The sequence below is a fragment of the Peromyscus eremicus genome, chromosome 5 (assembly GCF_949786415.1).
Source record: "Peromyscus eremicus chromosome 5, PerEre_H2_v1, whole genome shotgun sequence".
In the NCBI taxonomy this organism is placed as follows: Eukaryota; Metazoa; Chordata; class Mammalia; order Rodentia; family Cricetidae; genus Peromyscus; species Peromyscus eremicus.
In genome coordinates this window covers 79,049,960-79,072,216 of record NC_081420.1, presented here as the reverse complement: position 1 = coordinate 79,072,216, position 22,257 = coordinate 79,049,960, and the positions used below count along the sequence as shown (strand labels likewise).

The following is a 22,257-nucleotide window of genomic DNA, read 5'->3' as shown; positions in this document are numbered from 1 at the left end:
TTTTAAAAGTTTCATGTATATATATGTATATATATGAATGAATACCATGTTATGATTATATCCACCTACCTATTGCCCTCTGTTGTCCCACTTCCTGTCCTTGTATACCTCATCTTTCCCCAATCCATCCCTTAGTGGCTACAACACGAGAGAAAATACATACCTTCCTTCTGTAAACCTTAATAGTCATTAGATCCCCAGAAGGGATGGGGCCCCATTGGGAACACATTTACTCTTTAAGGACAGCAGAAAGGCCCAGTCCTGGCTGCTATCCATAGCTGCTGCATGTTCATGGCTGCACCAGCAGGTCATATCTTCCTGATCCCCATCTTCCCTCTCATAAATTCTTTCTGTCATCTCTTTTCAGTGTTTCTTGGACCATTTGGTTAGGATGATACAGAGAGCCCATTTAGGTAGTTTGCCAGAGAGGTCTAGTCATTAGAAGTAGGCAACCATGTGCATCCTGAATTTTACACGTGTGACCCGGATGCTACTCCTCTTCCTTGTATAGCATCCCTTTAACTGCTGAGGCATCTCTGTAGTCCCTAAAATGGACTTTCCTAGTGCTCCAACATATCTTTGGGATTCTAGGGATTTCCCCAGAGTCACTCTATGTCATTTTCTGTGCTAACTTATTCGTATAATTCCATCTTATTAATGTTTTTAATCCATAAAATGTCTAGTGCTAAGAACCAGGAAACAGTTTTCTCAATCAATTACTGCCATAACTTAACTATAAGCATTCTAGGAGGAATATATAAATACCCCACTTACAGAATGCATTGAATTAAAAGCTTATGTGTCCTCAGTCAATAATTCCACCACTCACACGCTCTACTTAACAGATGTAAAGTTAACACGATAAACGTGTGCAATGGTTTTGGTCACACTGTTGATTGTAGTCACAAGGTCATAAATGTAAAGGAGATTAAGAAAGAAACTGTTAAGTGTGGTACATTCATACTTTGGAACATCTCGCAGAATGTTTAAGGTGTGAGAGATGAAGAAACCTATCAATTTATCTGGGCCAAATGTAATGAGTTTGTAGACACAGGATTCTATTACTGTGCAGAACTCCAAAGCCTTCTACATGGGTGTCTATTTACACACAAAGCACAGGAACAAATAGTGTACTCACAGTATTGGCTGTGTGTTGAAAGAGTCCAGAGGTTGAAGATGGTGGTCAATAGAAAACCAGGAAAAGTACAGAGGTTTATTTATTTCGTACATCTTTATGGCAGTGACTCTTTTACCTTTTAGGGCACTCAGTGTAGCAGCCAAATTTGACATCTGCAGATTATCTGCAGCTCCATCGTCTTTCTCGTCTAAATTTGTAAGTTTAAATGTCTCTGAAAAATGAAAACAATTACACGCAGTGGTACTTAAATGCTGTAACTTCTGAAGTGGAGCAGTTCAATAAGCACTAATAAATTTTGTCCTATATTGCCTTGCCTGGCAGCTGGGAATACATAAAAGTGCGTTGTAAGGCTATGCATCGAGTAAAAGAAAAACCGAAGCTGGGAGAGGTTTCGAACACCTGCAGTCTGAGCACTTGGGAGGCTGAGGCAGGTAAATGGGTATCTTCCTGCCAGTCTGCCTGTACTTAGAGAGTGACTGGCATTGTTGTATGTAGCACTCCTGTATCAAATAACAGTTGGAATGCTACATACAAATGTCATAGAGAGAATGCTGGAAAATAGTAGAACAATAATGAAAATCAGGAATGACAAATAAAAAATTCAGAATATTTTATTCTGTGTATAAATCTTTCTTTATTTCTCTTTTAAAGTAGAAAGTAACATTCTGGGAATTTGGAGTGGGGACTATAGGTGGATATGAACAAGATAATTTGTATACTTGTGCTAGTTTGAATAGGTATGGCCCTCAGAGACTCATGTGTTTGGATGCTTGGCATATAGAGAGTGGCACTATTTGGAGGTGTGGCCTTGTTGGAGTAGGTGTGGCCTTGTTATAGGAAGTGTGTCACTGTGGTGGGGGGTGGGGTTTAAGGTCTTATATGCTCAAGCTACACCCAGTGTGGCACTCAGTCTCCTTCTGCTGCCTGCAGATCCAGATGTAGAGCTCTCAGCTCTGTCTACAGCACCATGTCTGCCTGTATACCACCATGCTTCCCACCATGACGGACTAAACCTCGGAAACTATAAGCCAGCCCCAGTTAAATGTTTTCCTTTATAAAAGTTTCTGTGGTCATAGTGTCTCTTCACATTCATAGAAACCATAACTAAGACATCTGTATGTGAAATTTCAAAGAAAAATAATTTCATAGTCTAGGCTGGAGATATGGCTCAGTAGTTAAGAGCACTTGTGACTTGTACAGAGGACCTGAGCTTGATTTCTAGCACCCACATGGTGGTTCAATACCATCCATAACCCTAGTTTCAGGGGATCAAACAGGCAGGCAATTGGTGCACATACATGCATGTAGGCAAAATATTCATATGCATAAACTAGCTAAATAAACATTAAACAAAAGCTTACCTTTCCATTATCCTTTCTCTCTAGTAAAACTGTAGATCAGGTCACTTAGACTAAGAGGAAACCTGTGACGCACACGGCAGGGCAGTCAAGGGAAGCCTGTCAAGTCAGCTGGAGCTCAGGGGACTGGGTGTGCCTCTGCTTCTGATTTCTTAGAGTCCTTGGAGACATTCTGTTGCAGTTGTTTGTTTTCTTTGTTCTTTCTTTTCCTTCCCCCTTCCTATCCATTCCCCTTGACTTTTTGTGGTATTGGGGACTGGACACAGGTCTCTCCATATGCTGTTTGAGTTCTCTACACCTGAACTACAGCCACCCTCCGCATTCTACTTCCTTATACTGAGACAGAGGCTTGCGTGCAGGCTAGCTTTGAACTCTCTCTATTGCCACAGCTGTCCTTGAACTTGTGGTTTTTCCTGCATGAGTTTCCAGGTAGCTAGCATGACCGGTATGTAATATCCGGTCCAGCCATCTTTTTCTGCCACTTCTAACCCTTCTGTGTCCTTCCTTGGTAACGCCATCCAATGGGTGTGAAGTGTATTTCTTATTGTAGTTTTGGGTTGAATTTTCCTAATGAACAGTGATGTCTCCATCATCTTTCTATGTTCCTGTTGATATTTGTAATACCTTCTCAGGAAGAGTCTCTGTAAGAGTACTTGCTACTGTTTTTATGAGTTTTCTTGTGGTTGGTCTTCAGACCTCCATTAATATACCTTTGTAAAATAATTCTTTATAGGACTAACACATGGAAATATGCTCCCTTTCTGTGGATAGCCATTTTACTCCATTGACATGGTCCTATTTTATTTACTCTTTTAAACTATTATACACTACTTGTACAAAATCATATCTTCCTTGGTGTGCCCAAATTTTTAATTCTGATGAACTTAATTTGCCTATATTTACCTGTATTTTTGATGTTAATAAAAAGCATATTGTCAAAATGAGCATCACGTAGGTTTTGGCCTATGTTTTTTTTCTATGCTTTTGCATTTTATCTCTTATTTGTATGTTCTATCTTCATATTGACTTACGTTTTGAAAACAGTTTACTATGCAGACTCCTTTCATGCTTCTGCTTGGGGATATCCAATTTCTCCTGTACCTTGTGAGGTAGACTACCCCTTCTCTACTATGTGTTCTTTGTATCATCAAACATGCAGGTTAGAGTTCATTTCTTGGACATTTCATACATGGTCTCTGTGCCACCTGCATGCATGTCAGAACCATAGTGCTGTCATTGCTGTAGGTTGTTAGTAAGTTTTGAAGTTATGCAATACTCATTTTGTTCCTATTCATGATTATCTAGACTATTCTGGTCTCTGAAGATTCCACATGAATGTTCTAATGGACTTTCTATCTCTGCAAAATACCTTTGGAATTATAGGAATTTTACAGAATTTTTGACTCCTTTCTGTAGCATATATATTTAACAATATAAATTAACATTTGCATTTTCATTTCATAAAAGTCTGTTTCTAGATAAGATCCTTAGAATGAGGACTTTCATTTATTTTCTGGCAGAACTATATTAACTATAATTATAAAATAAATTACTTGTCAATATGAATTAAAAGTAAAAACATCTATATCTTTCCCCCACAAATCATGCACATACTCTACTTTATAGAAATGTAAGTGGAAATGAGACAATGGCAGATGAAATTTATTGAAGCACTGATTATTGACCCTTGAAATAAACACTGAAGAGTTATACACACAGAAATAAACACATGGCATTGTAAGAAGCAATTGTTGAATAAGTTAACACACATTCTCCTTTTAGAGGATATATTTCTATTTTGAAGGTGCGAGGGATGAAGGAAGTCTATTTATTTACCTGTGTCAAGGCAAGTAGGATGCCCAGTATACCATACTGCACAGAGCCACAACCTTTCATATACACACATATCTACTCATGGGAATCATGGGGCATACTGTGCCCATGAGATTGGCTATCTTGTTGAGGGGTCCACAGATTTGGATACTGGCAGAAAGAAACTGGGGATGGAACAGAGTTCTCTTTTACACAAATGAAGAAACATCAACCAACAAACTAATCCAAGATACAAAAGTATCATACAGAAGTCAAAAATCCCCACAAAAGAATGAGATACATCTCCTCAAAAAATTACTGATCTCACATGCCAAATTAAAGCAAAGCAATTTAGAACTTTCAAAGAAAGAATCCAAGAGAACACTTACAAATATGCTCAACAAGTCAAAGACAACATGAATGTTCTCCAAGAAAACAAAAACAGCTGAATGAAGTAAGGAAGTCATTCAATGTAGGAAAACATACTTCTATAAAGACATAGAACTGTAGTACCGGAGAGATGGCTCAGTGGTTAGGAGCACTGGATGGCTCACACCTGCCTGTAACTCCAGTCCCAGGGGATCTGATGCCCTCTTCTGGCCTCCACAGACACCAGGCATGCATGGGGCAAACAGATATACCTTCAGGCAAAATATTCATAAACAAAAACCAAAAGTAAATAAAAATATTTTTAAAAGATAAGGAATTGCTGAAGAAAGCCAAACTCAAATGATGCTGGCATAAAACATTCAATAAACCAGACAAAAAGCTGAGTAGAAGGCCTAACTAATAGTGGATATGTGGACAACACACTGCAGTGGCGTGAAGGTCATGTAGAAGTATAGGATCATTCAGTGAAGGTCAACAGAAAATTGAAAATTTTGAGAGCTTTGGGATACCATGAAAATAACTATCTGAAAACTATGGGCATAGAAAAAAGAGAAACATTTATGTCAGAGGCATAGAAAACACTTTCGATAAAATCCTGTAAGAAAACTCCCTAAATCTTGAGAGAGGTACAAGAGGCACCCAGACTGTCAAACAGGACCAGAACAGAAACTCTTCTTGACATATTATCATTAAAATCCTAAAACACAGACTGAAGAGAGGGTATTCAAAACTACAAGGGAAGAGACAAGTCGCATATGAAAGCAGGCCAATCATAGTAACATATTTAATAGCAACTGTCGAAAGGAGAAAAACTTGCAAAGATCCATTCCAAGTTCTGAAAGACCACAATTACCAAACCTGACTATTATATATAGCAAAATTATCTCTTAATTGAATGAGAAAAAAAGCTTTCCAAGGCTAAAACAGATAACAGGAATTTATGGCCACTAGCCAGCTCTACAGAAGACACTGGAAAAAAATAATTTGAGTTAAGAAAAAGATAAATGAACTCAAGTGACCATGGCATATGGTGAGATAAAAGATATCAGGACAGTAAATAAAAACATAAAGATCTAAAGGGTTGGACAGATGACTCAGGGTTTCTGAGCATTTACTGTTCTTCCAGAGGACTCAAGTTCAGTTCTCAGCACTTATGTCAGAAAGCTCATAACCATCTGTGCTGTAGGATGTTCTGTATGTCAAATGTGTTGCTCTGATTGGTTAATAAATAAAACACTGATTGGCCAGTAGCAAGGCAGGAGGAAGTACAGGTGGGACAAGGAGAGAATTCTGGGAAGTGGAAGGCTGAGTCAGAGAGACTGCCAGCTGCCGCCATGACAAGCAGCATGTGAAGATGCCGGTAAGCCACGAGCCACGTGGCAAGGTATAGATTTATAGAAATGGATTAATTTAAGATATAAGAACAGTTAGCAAGAAGCCTGGTATGGCCATACAGTTTGTAAGCAATATAAGTCTCTGTGTTTACTTGGTTGGGTCTGAGCGGCTGTGGGACTGGTGGGTGATAGATTTGTCCTGACTGTGGGCCAGGCAGGAAAACTCTAGCTACACATCTGTAACTACATTCCCAGGGCATCTTAACCCCCACTGACATACAAACAATAAAACCAAATATTAAAAAAATAAGAAAACACCATAAACCAAGAAAATATGATAAATAATATGCTTATTTCAATAATCATTCAGAATATTAATGGTCTAAATGACCAAATAAAAAGACATAGATGAGCAGTGTGGATTAGAGCTCAGGCTACACCTTTTTGCTTCCTCCTAGAAACAGACCTCACAATCAAATATAGACATCATCTCAGATTAAAGGACAGAGAATGTTATTCTAAGAGTATGGACTTAGGAAACAAGCTGGCATAGCTATTCTAATATCAGAAAACATAGATTTCAAACCCAAAGTACTCAGAAGGACTAGAGAAGCCACTTCATACCCATTAAGGGAACAACCCACCAAGAGGATTTTGCAATTCTGAACACAAATACAACAAGCACAAGCGTAGCTTCATAAAACAAGTACACTCTATGTAAAGTCACAGTAATAGTGAGTCACTTCAACATCAACTCACACCACTAGGCATGTCATCTGGACAAAACCCTGAGAAACAGTGGAGACGAGACATCATAAATTAAATGGACCTAACAGACAACTAGAGGCTATTTTGCCAAAACTCTAAAGAATACACATTGTTGTAAAGAATACACATTGTTGTAATCAGACCATAAAGTTTTTCCCAGAATTATCAACCCATTAGAAAACAAAGTAAGTCTCGACAAATTTAGAAAAAGTTGAGATACCATGCTGTATTCTATCTGACCATGATAGAATAAAGTCAGGCATGAACAGCAAGAGAAACTACAGACACTCACAGAGATTAAACAACACACTACTAAATGAAGAGTCCAGTATTGGCTTTGACACTGGAAAATAGTTTTTGATACTTTTGTTGCTACAACTATTAATTACAGGCACTCTGCAAAATATTTGTTACCACTTAAAAAAATTAAAGGCATACATGTTCTTAATCCAGCCATCCCACTCATGTGCTCTACTGCATAAAGTAGGAGAATAAAGTGTGTTATGACATTAATAGTACTGTTGGTTGTAGTTGCAACAACAGAAATGTAGGGCGATGTAAAGAGAAATTATACATTAAGTGTGGTGGTTTTCCATTTTGCAAAAACATGCAGCATACCAAAGGTGCAATTCACCTTGGTTACAGGTAAGGTGGGTCGGTGCACAGGATCCTATTATTTTACAGAAACAGGAAGCCCTCCACACTGATGTCTCTTTACAGGAAAAGCATAGAACACAAGCTGGGCTTACAAAATTGGCTGTCTGAAGAGACTCACGGGTTTGAGAATTTTGGTAAATAGAAAAGATGGGAAAGGAAAATATATATATATATATATATATATATATATATATATATATATATATATATATATATATATATTTGGTTTTTTGAGACAAGGTTTCTCTGTGTAGTTTTGGTGCCTGTCCTGGATCTCGCTCTGTTGCCCAGGCTTGCTTCGAACTCACAGAGATCCACCTGCCTCTGCCTCCCGAGTGCTGGGATTAAAGGTGTGCGCCACCAATGCCGGGCAGGAAAGGTATATTTTAATTCACACATCTGTATTATAGCATCTCCTTTACCTTTAGTCTCAGATTTCCTTGGAGCAGACATGCTCATAATACTTGAATGTTGAGCAACATCACCATAGAAATAAGAAGATCTCGACAGCTCTGAAAAAATGAGAACGACATCATTCAGCGACGATGGACATGAACTATTCCTGAGCACAGCTTCCTCCAGCTATTGACACAGAGCAGTTGACAGGCACAAGTGGACTGTCTGATTTACCCTTGCCTTGCAGGTGGTATTCTATAAACGTGCATTGTAAGAGTGCAAGTCAGGGACTAATGGAGCAGCGGGAGGTCCTGCAGGCCTGTAGTCACCCTCTGCCTCTGCTGCCCACTTCTTCACATTTTGGTTTTCTTCTTTCTCTTTCTTCCTCTTCCTTTCCTTTCCTCTTCTTTATTTTATTTTTTCATTTTTGTGGTATTGGGGACTGAACACAATTCCCTGCACACGCTGGCTGAGAGCTCCACAACTGGGTACCTCCAGCTCCAGCACTCTACACACTTTTTATACTGAGATGGGGGTCTCATGGCCAGACTAGACTTGAACTCTGTGTGTTGACAAAGCTGACCTGAACTTGTGAGTTTCCTCATGAGTCTCCCAGGGAGCTACAGTGCCAGGTATGGAACTCCAGGCCCAGCCAGTTATTCTTCTGCGTTCCTCTTGGCCTCACTTCCTGGAAATATTACGCCCTGTGTGTGAAGAGCTTTTCTCATTGTGGTTTGGGGTTGAACTTCCCTAAAGAGATATTTCTATGCTCCTGTTGGTCTATAAAACCTTCTCAGGAAGAGTATCTCTTAGAGTATTTTTTTTTATGAGTTTTGATGTGGTTGAGTTTCAGATCACAGTTAATATATCTTTGGAAGGTAAGTCTTTACAGAACCCAGAGAGAGAAGTATGTTCTTTTCTTTGGATAGCCGTTTTTACTTTATTGATATTATCCCATTTTGTTACCTTTAGAAAACTACTAAATATAAATTACATCTTCCTTGACCTGACCAAATTTTAAAATCTGATGAATCTAAATTTGCCAATATTGACTGTATTTTTGATATTACCCATTTTATATTGTCAAAATGAGCATTGTATATGTTTGTCCTAATATTTTTGCGGGTAACTCTTACTTGTAAGGTCTGTCTTCATGTTGACTTATGATTTGAATACAGTTTAACTTGTGGGATCCTTTCATGCCACTGCTTGTGGATACACAGGCTTCCCCACATTGTGTGTGGCGAGCTTCTCTTTATCCATGATGTGGTCTTGGAATCATCAACCACATAGGTTGGAGTTCATTTCTCGGGTCTCTCCAGCATGGCACTGATCTCTGTGCCACTTGTATGCATGTGAGAACTGTGGCTACAGCCTTCATTGCTGTAGGTTGGTAGTAAGTTTTGAGATTATTAAGTATTATTTTGTTCTTTTTCATATTTATTTAGACAATTATGGTCTATAAAGATTCTATATGAATGTTAAGTAGACTTTCTATTTATGCAAAATCCCTCTGGTATCCCAGGGATTTCTCCAGAATTTTTGAATCCTTTTTGTAGTACAGAGGACATTTACCAATGTAAATCTGTGCTTACATTTCTACTCATACAAAGTCTGTTTCTATATGTGGCATTTAGAATTGAGTTTTTATTCTATTCTCTGGCTGAATTATATTAATTGTAAATTAGTTGTCTATATGAATTAAATATAAAAGCACCTATGTATTTCCCCACAAATCATATTAAATATTCTATTTTATAGAAACATCAGCGAAATAAGACAATTGTAGATGACACCTATTGGAGTACTGATTATTGACCCTTGAAATAAACACTGAAGACTTACAGGGCATTGTAAGAAAACGTTGTTGAATACATTACAGCACATTCTTCTTTTAGAGCATGCAGGAAAGAGAAGGTGTGAAGGATGAAGGAAGTCTATCAGTTTACCTGGGTCAAGGTAAGTAGGGCACACTTAGGCACAGGATACCAAACTGTACAGAGCCACAATCTCCCACATACACACGTATTCACACATGGGAATCATGAGAACATACTGTGCTCACAGTACTGGCTGTTTGGCCCGTAGGTTGGAAGATGGATATTAGTAAAAAGTACCAGCGAGAAGGGTACAGAGTTCTCTCTCACACATCTATATTGTAGTGACTCTGTTACCTTTACTGAGGTCTTTGTTTGTAGCATAGGTCAAACCACGCAGATTATATAGAATTATGGCATCTTGGTCATTTAAGTTTACAGGTTTTGGTGGCTCTGAAAAATGAGAACAATATCAATAAATTATACTAGAAGAAAAGTCATTAGAATTTTTAAAAATAAAATAAATCTTGATCCCCTTCTGAAGAAGTTCACTCGAGTTTTCAATTATTCTAGATGCTGCGGCCTGGCCAGCACAAATCAGTTCTTTCAGAGTTCTCTTACTCTGGCTGTTTATGTTATAAAAGCACATTGTAAGGGTGTCTGTTGAGAAAGAAAGAATGGAGCTGGTTTAGGTAACACAAAGCTGTACTTCTCATACTTTGAAGGTTGAAGAAGATGGATAGCGATGTGGGAGACAGTCAGGCTTACATAGTTAATGTGATGGTGGGTGCAATTATCTCCACACCTAACAATACCCTTTCCCAAACAAACAAACAAACAAACAAACAAAACAAGAACAAACAGTGATAGAAGGAGGGTGGGAGAAGTCAGTATGCACTCTGTACAAGGCTGAAACTATCAAAGAACTAATTTAGTTACTAAAAAATACATCAAATAAAATACAGAAAGAAATAATCTATATGCAAATGTCAGAGTAAGTACTTCAAAAACCATTAGGGTTATAAATAGAAGTACATACTCTAAAAAATAAAATTTCAGATATAGTTTTCCCTTTTATAACCCTGTATCTTGAAGAAAAATGTGACATTCCCATGAGCAGTAATATAAGAACAGAGGGAGTGGTAGTAATACAAATATGTTATTTTTGGTGAATTTTATACTATTAGAAGCAAAATAATCTGATGAAAACAGTTCAGTATCCATTTCGTTGAAGAAAACACTGAAATACAGAATTATCAAATATTAGTTTTGATACCTGGATATAGTTTTTTTAATGTTTAATGTTTTTATTTTATAATTTTCAAATGTTTTTATTGCCATAGCTATTAATTATAGTCATTCTGCAAAGTATTTGTGAGAACCTATGGAAATTAAAAGCACACACGTTCTTCATCCAGCAGCTCCACTCACACACTCCACTGTCTGAGGCAGGAGAATAAACGAGGACAGTGGATTGGTAGCACTGTTGGTTGTAGTTGCAACATCGTAAACGGAAGGCTAACGTGCAGATTAAGTGTTACAGTTCTTCATTTGGGAACACAGCGCCGAAAGCTCAAGCTGTGAGGTGAAGGAAACCTACCTGCTGTGGGATGTTCTGTATGGCAAATGTGTTGCTGATTAGTCAATAAATAAAACACTGATTGGCCATTGGCTAGGCAGGAAGTGTAGGCGGGACAAGGAGGAGAATAAAGCTGGGAAGTGGAAGGCTGAGTCAGAGAGACACTGCCAGCCGCCACGATGACAAACAGCATGTGAAGATCCCAGTAAGCCACGAGCCACGTGGCAAGGCATAGATTTATAGAAATGGATTAATTTGAGCTGTAAGAACAGTTAGCAAGAAGCCTGCCACGGCCATACAGTTTGTAATCAATATAAGTCTCCGTGTTTACTTGGTCGGGTCTGAGTGGCTGTGGGACTGGCGGGTGACAGAGATTTGTCCTGACTGTGGGCCAGGCAGGAAAACTCTAGCTACACCTACCACTTCACCCGAGTGAGGTAAGGGGATCCGAGCACAAGATCCTGTGACTGTGCAGGAAGACAAACCCCTCCACCCAGGCTGGTGACGTAACTTAGCTGTTTGTCGGAAAGGGACTCACGGGTTTGAAAATTCTGGCAAATAGAAACAACGGGAAAGGAATATTTTAATTCACACATCTGTATCACAGCATCTCCTTTACCTTCAGTCAGAAATTTCTTTATAGCAGACTTTGACTTGGACGGATTATTTGAAAGTTGAACATCTTCACCTTCTAAATGAGAAGTTTTAGACAGCTCTGAAAAAAATGAGAACGACATCATTCAGCGACGATGGACATGAACTATTCCTGAGCACAGCTTCCTCCAGCTATTGACACAGAGCAGTTGACAGGCACGAGTGGACTGTCTGATTTACCCTTGCCTTGCAGGTGGTATTCTATAAACATGCATTGTAAGAGTGCAAGTCAGGGACTAATGGAGCAGCGGGAGGTCCTGCGGGCCTGTAGTCACCCTCTGCCTCTGCTGCCCACTTCTTTACATTTTGGTTTTCTTCTTTCTCTTTCTTCCTCTTCCTTTCCTTTCCTCTTCTTTATTTTATTTTTTCATTTTTGTGGTATTGGGGACTGAACACAATTCCCTGCACATGCTAGCTGAGAGCTCCACAACTGGGTACCTCCAGCTCCAGCACTCTACACACTTTTTATACCCCAAACCACAATGAGAAAAGCTCTTCACACACATGCTGAGAATTATACAGAAATTTTTCATGATTTTATTTCCATAACAATTAGCAACAGTCCTTATAGAATGTATAAAAGAAGTATCTATGGGTAGTAAAAGCATATATCTTCTAAATATAAAACCTCACTCATATACTCTATAGAGACAAACTAGCATAATAAAAATGTGACTAGCAGGGTATGTTGACACACACACACATGTTTAATCCTAGCACATGGGAAGCAGAGGCAGTTCTAGGCCAGCCTGTCCATATAGCAAGTTCCAGACCTGCTGTGGCTACATAGTTAAGTCCCTGTCTCAATAAAAAAAGGAATGATTTGGATTGCACAATTGATTGAATCTACAGCCACAGAGATGTACAGTTACTTGAAAAGGAACTACTGATAAGTAATATATTCTCATTTCAGAACATTACAGAGAAAATGAAACGTATAAAACATGAAGGAAATTGATCAATTTATCTGGGTTAGAGGTAAGGGGGTCTATGCATAGGGTTCTATTTCTATTTACAAAAAAAGCCCAGTGGGCTCATAATATAGGCTGTTTGTTGGAAGAGGCCACACGGAAGGATACTGGTAGACAGGAACAGTGTGAACATAACACAGAGTTTCATTTTCAACATATATCACAGTATTTCCTTTACCTTTAATGACTTTGATTTTTGGAGTAGAGGCAGGCATCTTCAGATTATTTGGAAGTTTAATACGTTTTTCAACTAACTTTACAGGTTTAGGCTGTTCTGAAAAAGAGACTAAGGTTAAGAACTGATACCATAAATAAACTAATTTCAAATTTTAAAGGGGCAAAAAATCAATTCATTATGTATATACTTTTTATCTAGACCCATGTAAGTCAAAACATAATTACATTACTTCCCCCCTTCCCTTTGACCTCCAGGCCTTCCCATGTTCTTTCCCTCTGGATCTCCCAGGTGCCCCTACTCTTAAGTTAATAGCTTCTTTTTCTTGATTATTATCATCGCATATATATGCAAAAATCTATAAAGATAGTCTGCTGCGTCTGTTTTTGTTGTTTGTATGTACACGGTTTCCGGGCTGACCACTTTGTATATTGGATAAGCAATCAAGGGGCTCATGCCTGGGAGAGGCTGGTTCTCCCTTTCTTAGCAGTCATTACTTTTCCTGCAGTTCTTAGTCGCAGGGTGAGACCCTGTGAGACTTTTTCCCCCCTCTTCTGTGTTAGCATGTTTAATGATATTGTCATTGTTCAGGTCTTGGAAAAATCAATCTTAGTCTCTTCTAAACCCTCCTAACCCTTCAGTAATTTACATGAAGCAGTTTAACCAGCAAACATGGATTTTCTTTGAGTTTGCGTAGTCTGGTCATTGGTATTTTATGTAAGTCTGTCATAATAGTGCAAGTTGGAGGCTGGGGAGACAGCACAGCCGGTGAAAGGCTTGCCGTACAAGCATGTAGACCTGAGATCAGTTTTCCAGCATCCATCGAAAGTTTGGGGCTGTGGCTAGTGACTGTAGTCCTAGAGCTGGGTCATGACTCGAGAGCCTCCCTGAGGCTTGCTGTCCAGAAAATCTCACTCTGTGTTTGGTGAGACACTCTGTCTCAGAAGATGGGTTTTGGCTCTGTTCCAAATGCACTAACTCTGTAGAAGTTTTGTTGAGTTCTGTAGACTTTGAGACAGATTAATTTGACTGGGTGATACTTCTTATTTTTTGCAAGATTTTTTAAATAATAAATTTTATAAAAGAAGAATCTGTTTGAAAGTGACAGGAGAAGATATATGGACATCAAACCTTGGCTTCCACAAGAATACACACACACATACACACATGCACATACACAGGAACATGTACACATGTAACCACCCCACCACATCATCATAAAAGATTATATATAAGGAGAAAGAAAAAAAGCAGCGAGAGAGGTCTTGCATGTCTATACACCAGCACTCAGGAACTGAGGCAGGGAGATGGGCATCTGCCTGCCAGGCTGGCTGCCTACTAAGTACGACTTCAGTCTTGCTATACACAGCACACCTGTCTCACAAACCAGAGATGTTAAATGCGATGTCAGAGTAGGAACTTAAAAAAAAAAACAAAACAAAAAAAACAGTAGGACAATAAACAAAGCCACAAGTGACTGGAATACATTTTAGAATAGTTTCTGTACATGTAAAGCTTTATCTGTTTTTTAAAAATATAAGGTGACATTCTCCTAATGAAAACTACAGAGAAGATAGATAATATGAAATACTGTTGTGTGTGAATTAGGAAAAGTGTAAAACAGAAAGTATAACAATAAAATAGTTTCAATACCTTTTTATTCTGGGGCAAATTCTTAAATAAAGTAGAATGTGGGTCTGTTCAGAGACTTTTCTCAAAGTTAGCTGGCCAAATTTGCAAATTAAAAAATTTCTATATTGCATTTCTTACACAAAAAACTTCCATTCACTGAGGCAAGTGTGTGTGTGTGTGTGTGTGTGTGTGTGTGTGTGTGTGTGTGTGAACAATGTGCAACCAGGATTCTCCATCTAATCCAAAGTTGGATGCTCTGGTAGAAAACCATTTGTCCTCACATCACTTCCACCCAGCACATGAAAGGAGACCTTTGTCCATTTTATCTAATCAGAAATCAGTACGATGTACTTGAGGGACTGAGCAGGCACCTTTATTGTACTCCCCCATTCCCTCCTCCAAAAAGGTAAAGCCTCCCATGAGGAGTCAGCAGAGCCTGGTACATTCAGCATAGGCAGGTCCAAGCCCCTACCCCTGCCTCAAGGTTGTGCAAGGTGTCCCACCATAGGTAATAGGCTCCAGAAAGCCAGCTCATACACCAGGGATGGATCCTGATCCTACTGCCAGGGGGCCCCTTAAGCAGATCAAACTACACAACTATCTCATTCATGCAGAGGGCCTAGTCCAGTCCCATGAAGGTCCCACAGCTGTTGGTCTAAAGTTCATGAGTTCCCACTAGCTTGGTTTGGTTGTTTCTGTAGGTTTCCCCACCAAGATCTTGATGCCCCTTGCTCATAGAATCTCTCTTTTCTGTCTTCGACTGGACTCCTGGGGCTCAGCCTGGTGTTTGGCTATAAATTTCTGCATTTGTTTCCATAAGTTCCTGGATGAAGGCAGAGCACAACTTTTGAGAGTCAGTTCTCTCCTTCTACCGTATGTATGTTCCAAGGATTGACTGGTATCAGGCTTGGGGAAACAAGCACCCTTACCCATTAAGGCATCTTGCTAGTGTCAATTCAGTTCCTTTTTTTTATGAGTATTTATTAATTGCATCAAGTGATGTGAAAAGCTTTAAATGCTTATTACGTCTAATTTTCCATATTATTTTCTTTTCTGACTGTGTCTCTGTGGCCAATTCAAAATCACAATATTAAATTTGCTATCATGTATGCTTTATCATGTATTTTCTTTTAATATTTTTAAAATTCAGTTCTCCCTTGTATTTCTTTGATTCACGCTGAACTATTTTTGAAAATAGTCCAAGCCTAGGTCTCAGTTTTATGCTTCTGTTTAGGGATATCAGTTTTCCCAGCGCTGTATGTGGCAAACTGTCATTTTCGTTGAGTGCGGTTTGTGCCCTTAACCACGTAGTTTACTTCCGGATTCCTTCTTCTATCTCTGTATGTCAGAACCATTGATGCCTGTGGCTTGGTAGCATGTTTAGAAATTATGAAGTATGACTCTTCCTAAATTGTTCTTTATACACTATTTTACACTTTTTAAGATTTCACATGAAGTTGAAAATGGACTTCACTACTTTTGTGAAAACGTCTTTCAAAATTTTATAAGATTTTTCCATATTCTTTCCATCACTTTCTGCAGTTTTGAGATTTTTCAACATAATTCAATGTCTGCCATGGTTTCAACTCATAAAAAGTCTAGTGCTGGATACAGTAATGAGATATAATCTTCTTAGGCACATGGGCACAACTATTTATTGTACTTTTCAGGAAATTATTAGGTAACATATATTAAAATTAAAAGCATATATGTGTTCTTAATTCAGCAATACCTTTTAAAAATTATTTCATAGAAGCATAATAAAAAATGTGCAAAATATTTATAACGTCATTGATTGTGGTTACAACAGAAAAGTAAAGGCAATTCAGTAAAGGAACCATTGATAAGTGTGGTATGCTCTCATTCCAGAACATCATGCAGAAAATGAAATGTATGAGACAGGAAATAAATCTAATGACTTATCTGGGTTATATGTAGGGGAATCTATGCACAGGATCTTATACTATAGGGAACCACAAAGCCCGCTGCACTTGTATCTATTTGCAGGGTAAACATGGGCACGCATGTGGGGCTTGTAACATTGGCTGCTTGTTGTAAGGGGCCCACAGGTTTGAACATACTGGTAAATGGAAGTTTTATTTCACATGTTTGTGTTACACTGTTTTATTTTACCTTTATGGCTATGGGTGTTTGCAGGAGAGTGTGAAGTGTGCAGATTATTTAGAAACTCAAAACCTTTCTCAATTTTTAGTTTTCATCTGCTCTGAAGCCCAAGAACAACATTATTAAATTATATAGAAAACTATTTTCACTTTGAAAAAGTTCAAATAAATCTTAATCTCCTTGTAAGCCACAGCTTCCTGACGACATTGTCAGTGGTTTGGGTAAAGATCTAACACAGCTAGAGGGAACTCATGAAAGTGGGATCAATGGCTGTGGAGCCTACATAGGACTGGACTAGGCCCTCTGCATGGCGAGACAGTTGTGTAGCTTGATCTGCTTGGGAGGCCCCCTGGCAGTAGGATCAGAATCCATCTCTGGTGCATGAGTGGGCTTTTTGGAGCCCACTACCTATGATGGGACACCCTGTGCAGCCTCGAGGCAGGGGGAAGGGCTTGGACTTGCCTCTACTGGATGTGCCTCCACATGGGAGGCCTTGCCTTCTTGTGGGTGGGAGTGGGGGGTGGGTTGGGAGGAGGAGGCTGGGGAGATGGGAGGAGGGAAGAGGGGGATCTTTGATTGGTGTGTAAAATGAATGAAAATTTTTTCTTAATAAAAAAAATAGAAAAAAAATCTTACACAGCACTGGTATATTCGGAGTTTCCCTTTCCTTTCAGAAAAAGACATCATAAGAGTGCAAGTCAGGGAAGTTACAAAATCTCTCTCTCTCTCTCTCTCTCTCTCTCTCTCTCTCTCTCTCTCTGTTTGTCTCTCTGTCTCTCTGTCTTTCTTTCTCTGTGCATACATAGCTCCCTCCTAGCTAGCCTCCCTGGAGGCTGAGGCAGGAGGATGAAGATTTGGGGACCACTCTGACCTATGTCATGAGTTTGGTGCCAGCCTTTCTGTGTATGGAAAGCCCCTGTCTCCAACAAACAAACAACAAAATGACTTTCATAGACAAATGTCAACGAGAGTACTTTTTTAAACAACTAAGACAATAAATGAAACCACGATGAGGTAAATAATGAGTTTCAGATACAGGTTAATCTCCACATACAGCTGCACTCTGAATGAAGGTGACATTTGCTGAAGAAGTGACACAGGGCAGGAACGGAGGGAGAGGTACCAACAAATGCTATTCTGAGCATGCTTGAACACCATTACAAAACAAGATACACAAATGAAAATGTTCAGTAAGTATTTACTTGAAGGCAAACGCTTTAATACAAAAGCAGAATGCGTGGTAGGAATGTTGCTCAGTTGGTAGAGTGCTCGTCTGGCATGCACAAAGGCCCAGGCTTAGTACTGCTCTGTATAAACTGGGTACTGTAATTCTGCTCAGGACATAAAGTCAGGTAGATCAGAAGTTCAAGGTCATTTTCAGTTACAAAGCCCATTCTAGGCCAGTCTCAGAAACATGAGAACCTAATTCAAAATCCACACAGGAAACAAAACAATAAAACAACAGGAAATAGTCTAGTTATATTTTTTGGCACAGAAATGAAATGTTCTACTTATTACTATACATTATCTGCTTGAAGAATATACACTTGGCATTGTCTTTTAGAACCCAAAGTTTTGATGTTCTGACAAAAAAAAAAAAAAGATCTATTCTGGAATCATTTCCATTCAATACACAAAAAGATACCAGCATCATTTCTCTCTAATCAGAGTAAACATGTAAATGTGGGATACCGAGACTGAGGGGCCAGTTGTGCTGTGAGGGGCGGGGCCATGGAGAGAGGGCTGCTCAAGCCTGCTGGAGCTCAGGTGATGCTGCCATCCTTGTTAATAATAACATTTGTTTTTATTTGTTTATTCATTTACTTTTGTTTTTCTTGTTTATTTGAAATCCTGAGAATTGAGTGTTGGTGTTTCTGTATGCTGGAGAAGTGCTCTACCATTGAACGACAGCATTCCTGAGATCATATTCATTTTTTGGGGGGATAGGTTCTAGGTTTTCCAGTCTGGCCCTGATCTCACTCTGCATCTAAGGCTCATGTGGAATCAGCCTCTGGAGCAGCTGGCATTATAGGTCTGTTCCACCAGGTCCATCATATTTCTTCCTTTCTTCTTCCTCTTTCTCTTTCATTTCTGATATCAGCCATTCATAACATGCTATCTGACTGTAGTTTGGGATGAATTTCCAAATGATTAGTGATATCTTCCCTTTTATTATTTTTTTTGTGTGTATCCCTGGTTGTCATAACATCTTAGGAGACATGTCTATTAGAGCAGTTAGCTCAGTTTTACCAGAGTTTTGTTGTTTTACATTAAGAATTCTAGTAATATGTGTTTTCATATTTTACCTTTTTCCTTCTATGTCTTTGAGGCCATTGTAAAAATGCAAATCTTGTGTCGTGCAGGGTTTTCCATATGTTTTCTTGTACTATTTCCACAGTTTATGTCTTACTTACGGGTATTTGATTTGTGTTGAGTTATTTTTGAATGTAGTTTATGCTCAGGTCCATGTTTTGTCTTCCTGATTAGGGATGTTCAGTTTCTTCTGTGGTGGAATGCTTTTTGCCACTGTGTGGTCTCGCTGCCCTTGACCATGTAGTTGAGGGGAGGTCACTTCTGGGATTTGTTTGCTATTTCATTGGTCTACATGTCATCATTTTATCTGTCTGTATGCCAGACTTTTTTTTGGGGGATGTTTAGAATGGGCCTGGGCTTCTCTGTATGGGGCTACACATAATAAGAAGTTATTGAATTCTATCTGTGTACTTTTCTGAATCCCCTGTTGACACAATGGATTTTTCCTTTTATTGAAAATAGATTTTCTCATACAATATATCCTGATTATAGTTTCCCCTCCCTCTACTTCTTCCAGTTCCGCCCCATCTCCTCTCCAGATCCAGCCCCTTTCTGTTTCTCATTAGAAATGAACATTTCCTAAGAGGTAGCAATCAAACATGACAAAATAAAATATAAGAAGATGAAACAGGAACTACGATTTCAAGTTGGACATGGCAACTGGACAGGTGGAAGAGTCCCAAGAGCAGGCATGAGACTCAGAGATCCACTTGTTCCCACTCTCTGGAGTTCCATAAAAACGTGAAGCTAAAAGCTGTAATATCTATGCAGAGGCCCTGGTGTAGAGCCTTGGAGACCCTGCGCCGCTGCTTCAGTCTCCGTGAGCTCATGTGCACCTTGCTTAGTTGACTCAGAGGGCTGTGTTCTCCTGTCTCCTCCATCCCCTCTGGCTCTTACACTCTTTCCACCTCCTCCTCCAGGGGGTTCTCTGAGCTCTCAGGAGAGGAATTCGATGGATGACTGAATAAGTATGTGCCAGGCTTACAATGTCTGCAGCTTGGTAGCATGTTTGAAAATGATCAAGTGTGGCTCTTCCTACTTTGTTCTTTTCCAAGATTATTTAGAGGAGTATGGTCTCTGAAGATTCCATCTGAATTTTAAAATAAACTCTTCTGTTGCAAGAGGTTTTTGCAATTCCTGGGACTTTCCCCAGAGTCTCTAGATTGCAACTCTGTGGTATTGGCATCTGAGGAGTATAATTTAATATTGTTTATTTTTCCAATTTATAGGTAGTCCAGTGCTGACCAACATATTTGGAGATAGAATTTTTGTGCATTTGTTGGCAAAATTATAAACTATAATCTTTCTCAAAAGTATTTGGGAATATCTATTAAAGTGTAAAAGATATCTTTAACCCATAAATCCTACTTAAACTATTTTACAGAAGTATCATCAGTGTAATAAAGATGTACACAAAGATATTCACTGCATCCCTGATAGAATTGCAAAAAACCCTAAAAACTAAAGGTCTTTCAGAAAGAACTCTTGATTGCTTCCTGACACCTTCTTATTCAGAGCATCATACTGAAAGTTTGAAGGAAATCTGCTGGTTTGCTTGGATTAAAGGTGAGGAGAATCTCTGCATAGGTGCTGTTTCTGTAGGTACCACAACGCCCTTCGCACAGTTATCTGCTTGTAGGAAAATAGGCTCCTAACATGGGCTATCTGTTTGAGGGTCCACAGGCTGCGGACACTGGTAAGTGGGAGTGAGGAGAATGAAATGCAGTGGCACATTAACACATCTGTACGTTACACATCTGTACGTTACACACCTGTACATTACATACCTCTATGTTACACACCTCTGCGTTACACACCCATGTTACACACCTGTGCCACATACCTGTATGTTATACACCTGTACATTATGCACATGTGTCACATACCTGGGTTACACACCCATGTCACACACCTGGGTTACACACCTGGGTAAAAGTGACTCCTTTACCTTTAAGTTTCTGCTTTTTGATAGAAGATGCTGAAGGATGTATGCTACTTTGAGACTCAGCACCTTTTTTCCTTAACTTTCGATGTTTAGATTGCCCTGAAAAATGAGAAAAATGTCATTACATTTTACTAAAAATAAACTAACTTCATTAACTTTGAAAGTTAAGACCAATTTTGTGCCTCTTCTGAACACAGTGATTTTTGAGGAGGCTGCCTAAGCAGCACACATAGATGACTTTGTCTTGCCTGGTAGTTACAAAAGTGTATGTCTGCATATGTCAGGAAAATTGGAGAAGAGAGTTAGGTGTGTTGGCACATGCCTACTCCTATTTCTGCCACATGGGAGGCTGATGCAGGTAACTGGAGACTTGGGGACCAGGTTGGCCCAAATAGTGAATTTGATGCCAGCCTTGCTGTACATAGCATGATCTTGTCTCAAATAATAAATAATAAAATTGGAGGGCTGAAGACATTGTTCAGTTGGTGGAAGACTTGCCTACTACCTATAAATCCCTGAGTTCAGTCCCCAGCACAATGAATACCAGGCATGACGGTACATAGTTTATATTCTCACCACTCAGGAGGTAGATGCAGAGAGGTCAAAAGTTTAAGGTCATTGTCAGCTACATAAGGAGTTTGAGGCCTGCTTGATCTATACAAGATTGTTTTCAAACCTCTTCCCCCAAATTAAAACCCCCAAACAAAAGAAAATCCAAAATATGATAATGAAAATAGTTTCAATGTTTGCTCACTTGAAAACAAGTGCTGGAATTAAAAAGCAGAATCTGGCCAGCAGGAGTGTTTTTATATCGACAATATATTTCTTGCATAAAATGAAACATTCTGTTCTTCCAGTCACTAAAGTGAGTGAGTGTCTGTGTGAACAATGTGCACCTGCTGCTCTCCCTCAGATCCAAAGTTGGATGCTCTGGTAGAAAACCACTTATCCTCACATTGTTTCCATCCAATCAGGAGACCACTATCCTTTCTCTCTAATCAAAGGGTCAAAATGTAGAAAAGGGTCACTGAGAATGAGGGACCACCCCTGCTGCAAATGTCAGGGCTGTAGAGAGGAGGCTGGCTGTTCAAGCCTGCTGGAGCTTAGGTGACACCATGTGATCCTGGTCCCAATTTTAGATGTCTCAGCCAATACTTGTTCTATTTCCCTTTTCTTCTTCTTCAGCCTAGGGCA

The 22,257-nt window shown here is 39.2% G+C and overlaps 1 protein-coding gene across 2 annotated transcripts in view; it reads right to left on the bottom strand.

Moving 5' to 3' along the window:
* Positions 1-1,253: 1,253 nt before the first annotated feature.
* The window catches only part of Ccdc7 (coiled-coil domain containing 7), a 165,081-nt gene continuing 144,077 nt past the window's right edge, over positions 1,254-22,257 (bottom strand). Inside the window, exons 39-45 of one of the 2 annotated variants that reach the window (XM_059263777.1) lie at positions 21,044-21,162; positions 13,053-13,143; positions 11,869-11,964; positions 10,028-10,123; positions 9,699-9,802; positions 7,880-7,969; positions 1,254-1,349 (exon numbers count right to left, since the gene is read on the bottom strand). In XM_059263777.1, coding sequence (XP_059119760.1) covers positions 7,913-7,969; positions 9,699-9,802; positions 10,028-10,123; positions 11,869-11,964; positions 13,053-13,143; positions 21,044-21,162 — 563 coding nt within the window. In that variant the 3' untranslated portion in view covers positions 1,254-1,349; positions 7,880-7,912. Of the gene's footprint in view, positions 1,350-7,879; positions 7,970-9,698; positions 9,803-10,027; positions 10,124-11,868; positions 11,965-13,052; positions 13,144-21,043; positions 21,163-22,257 lie in introns of those variants that run through there. The other variant, XR_009379398.1, reaches the window with a different exon arrangement.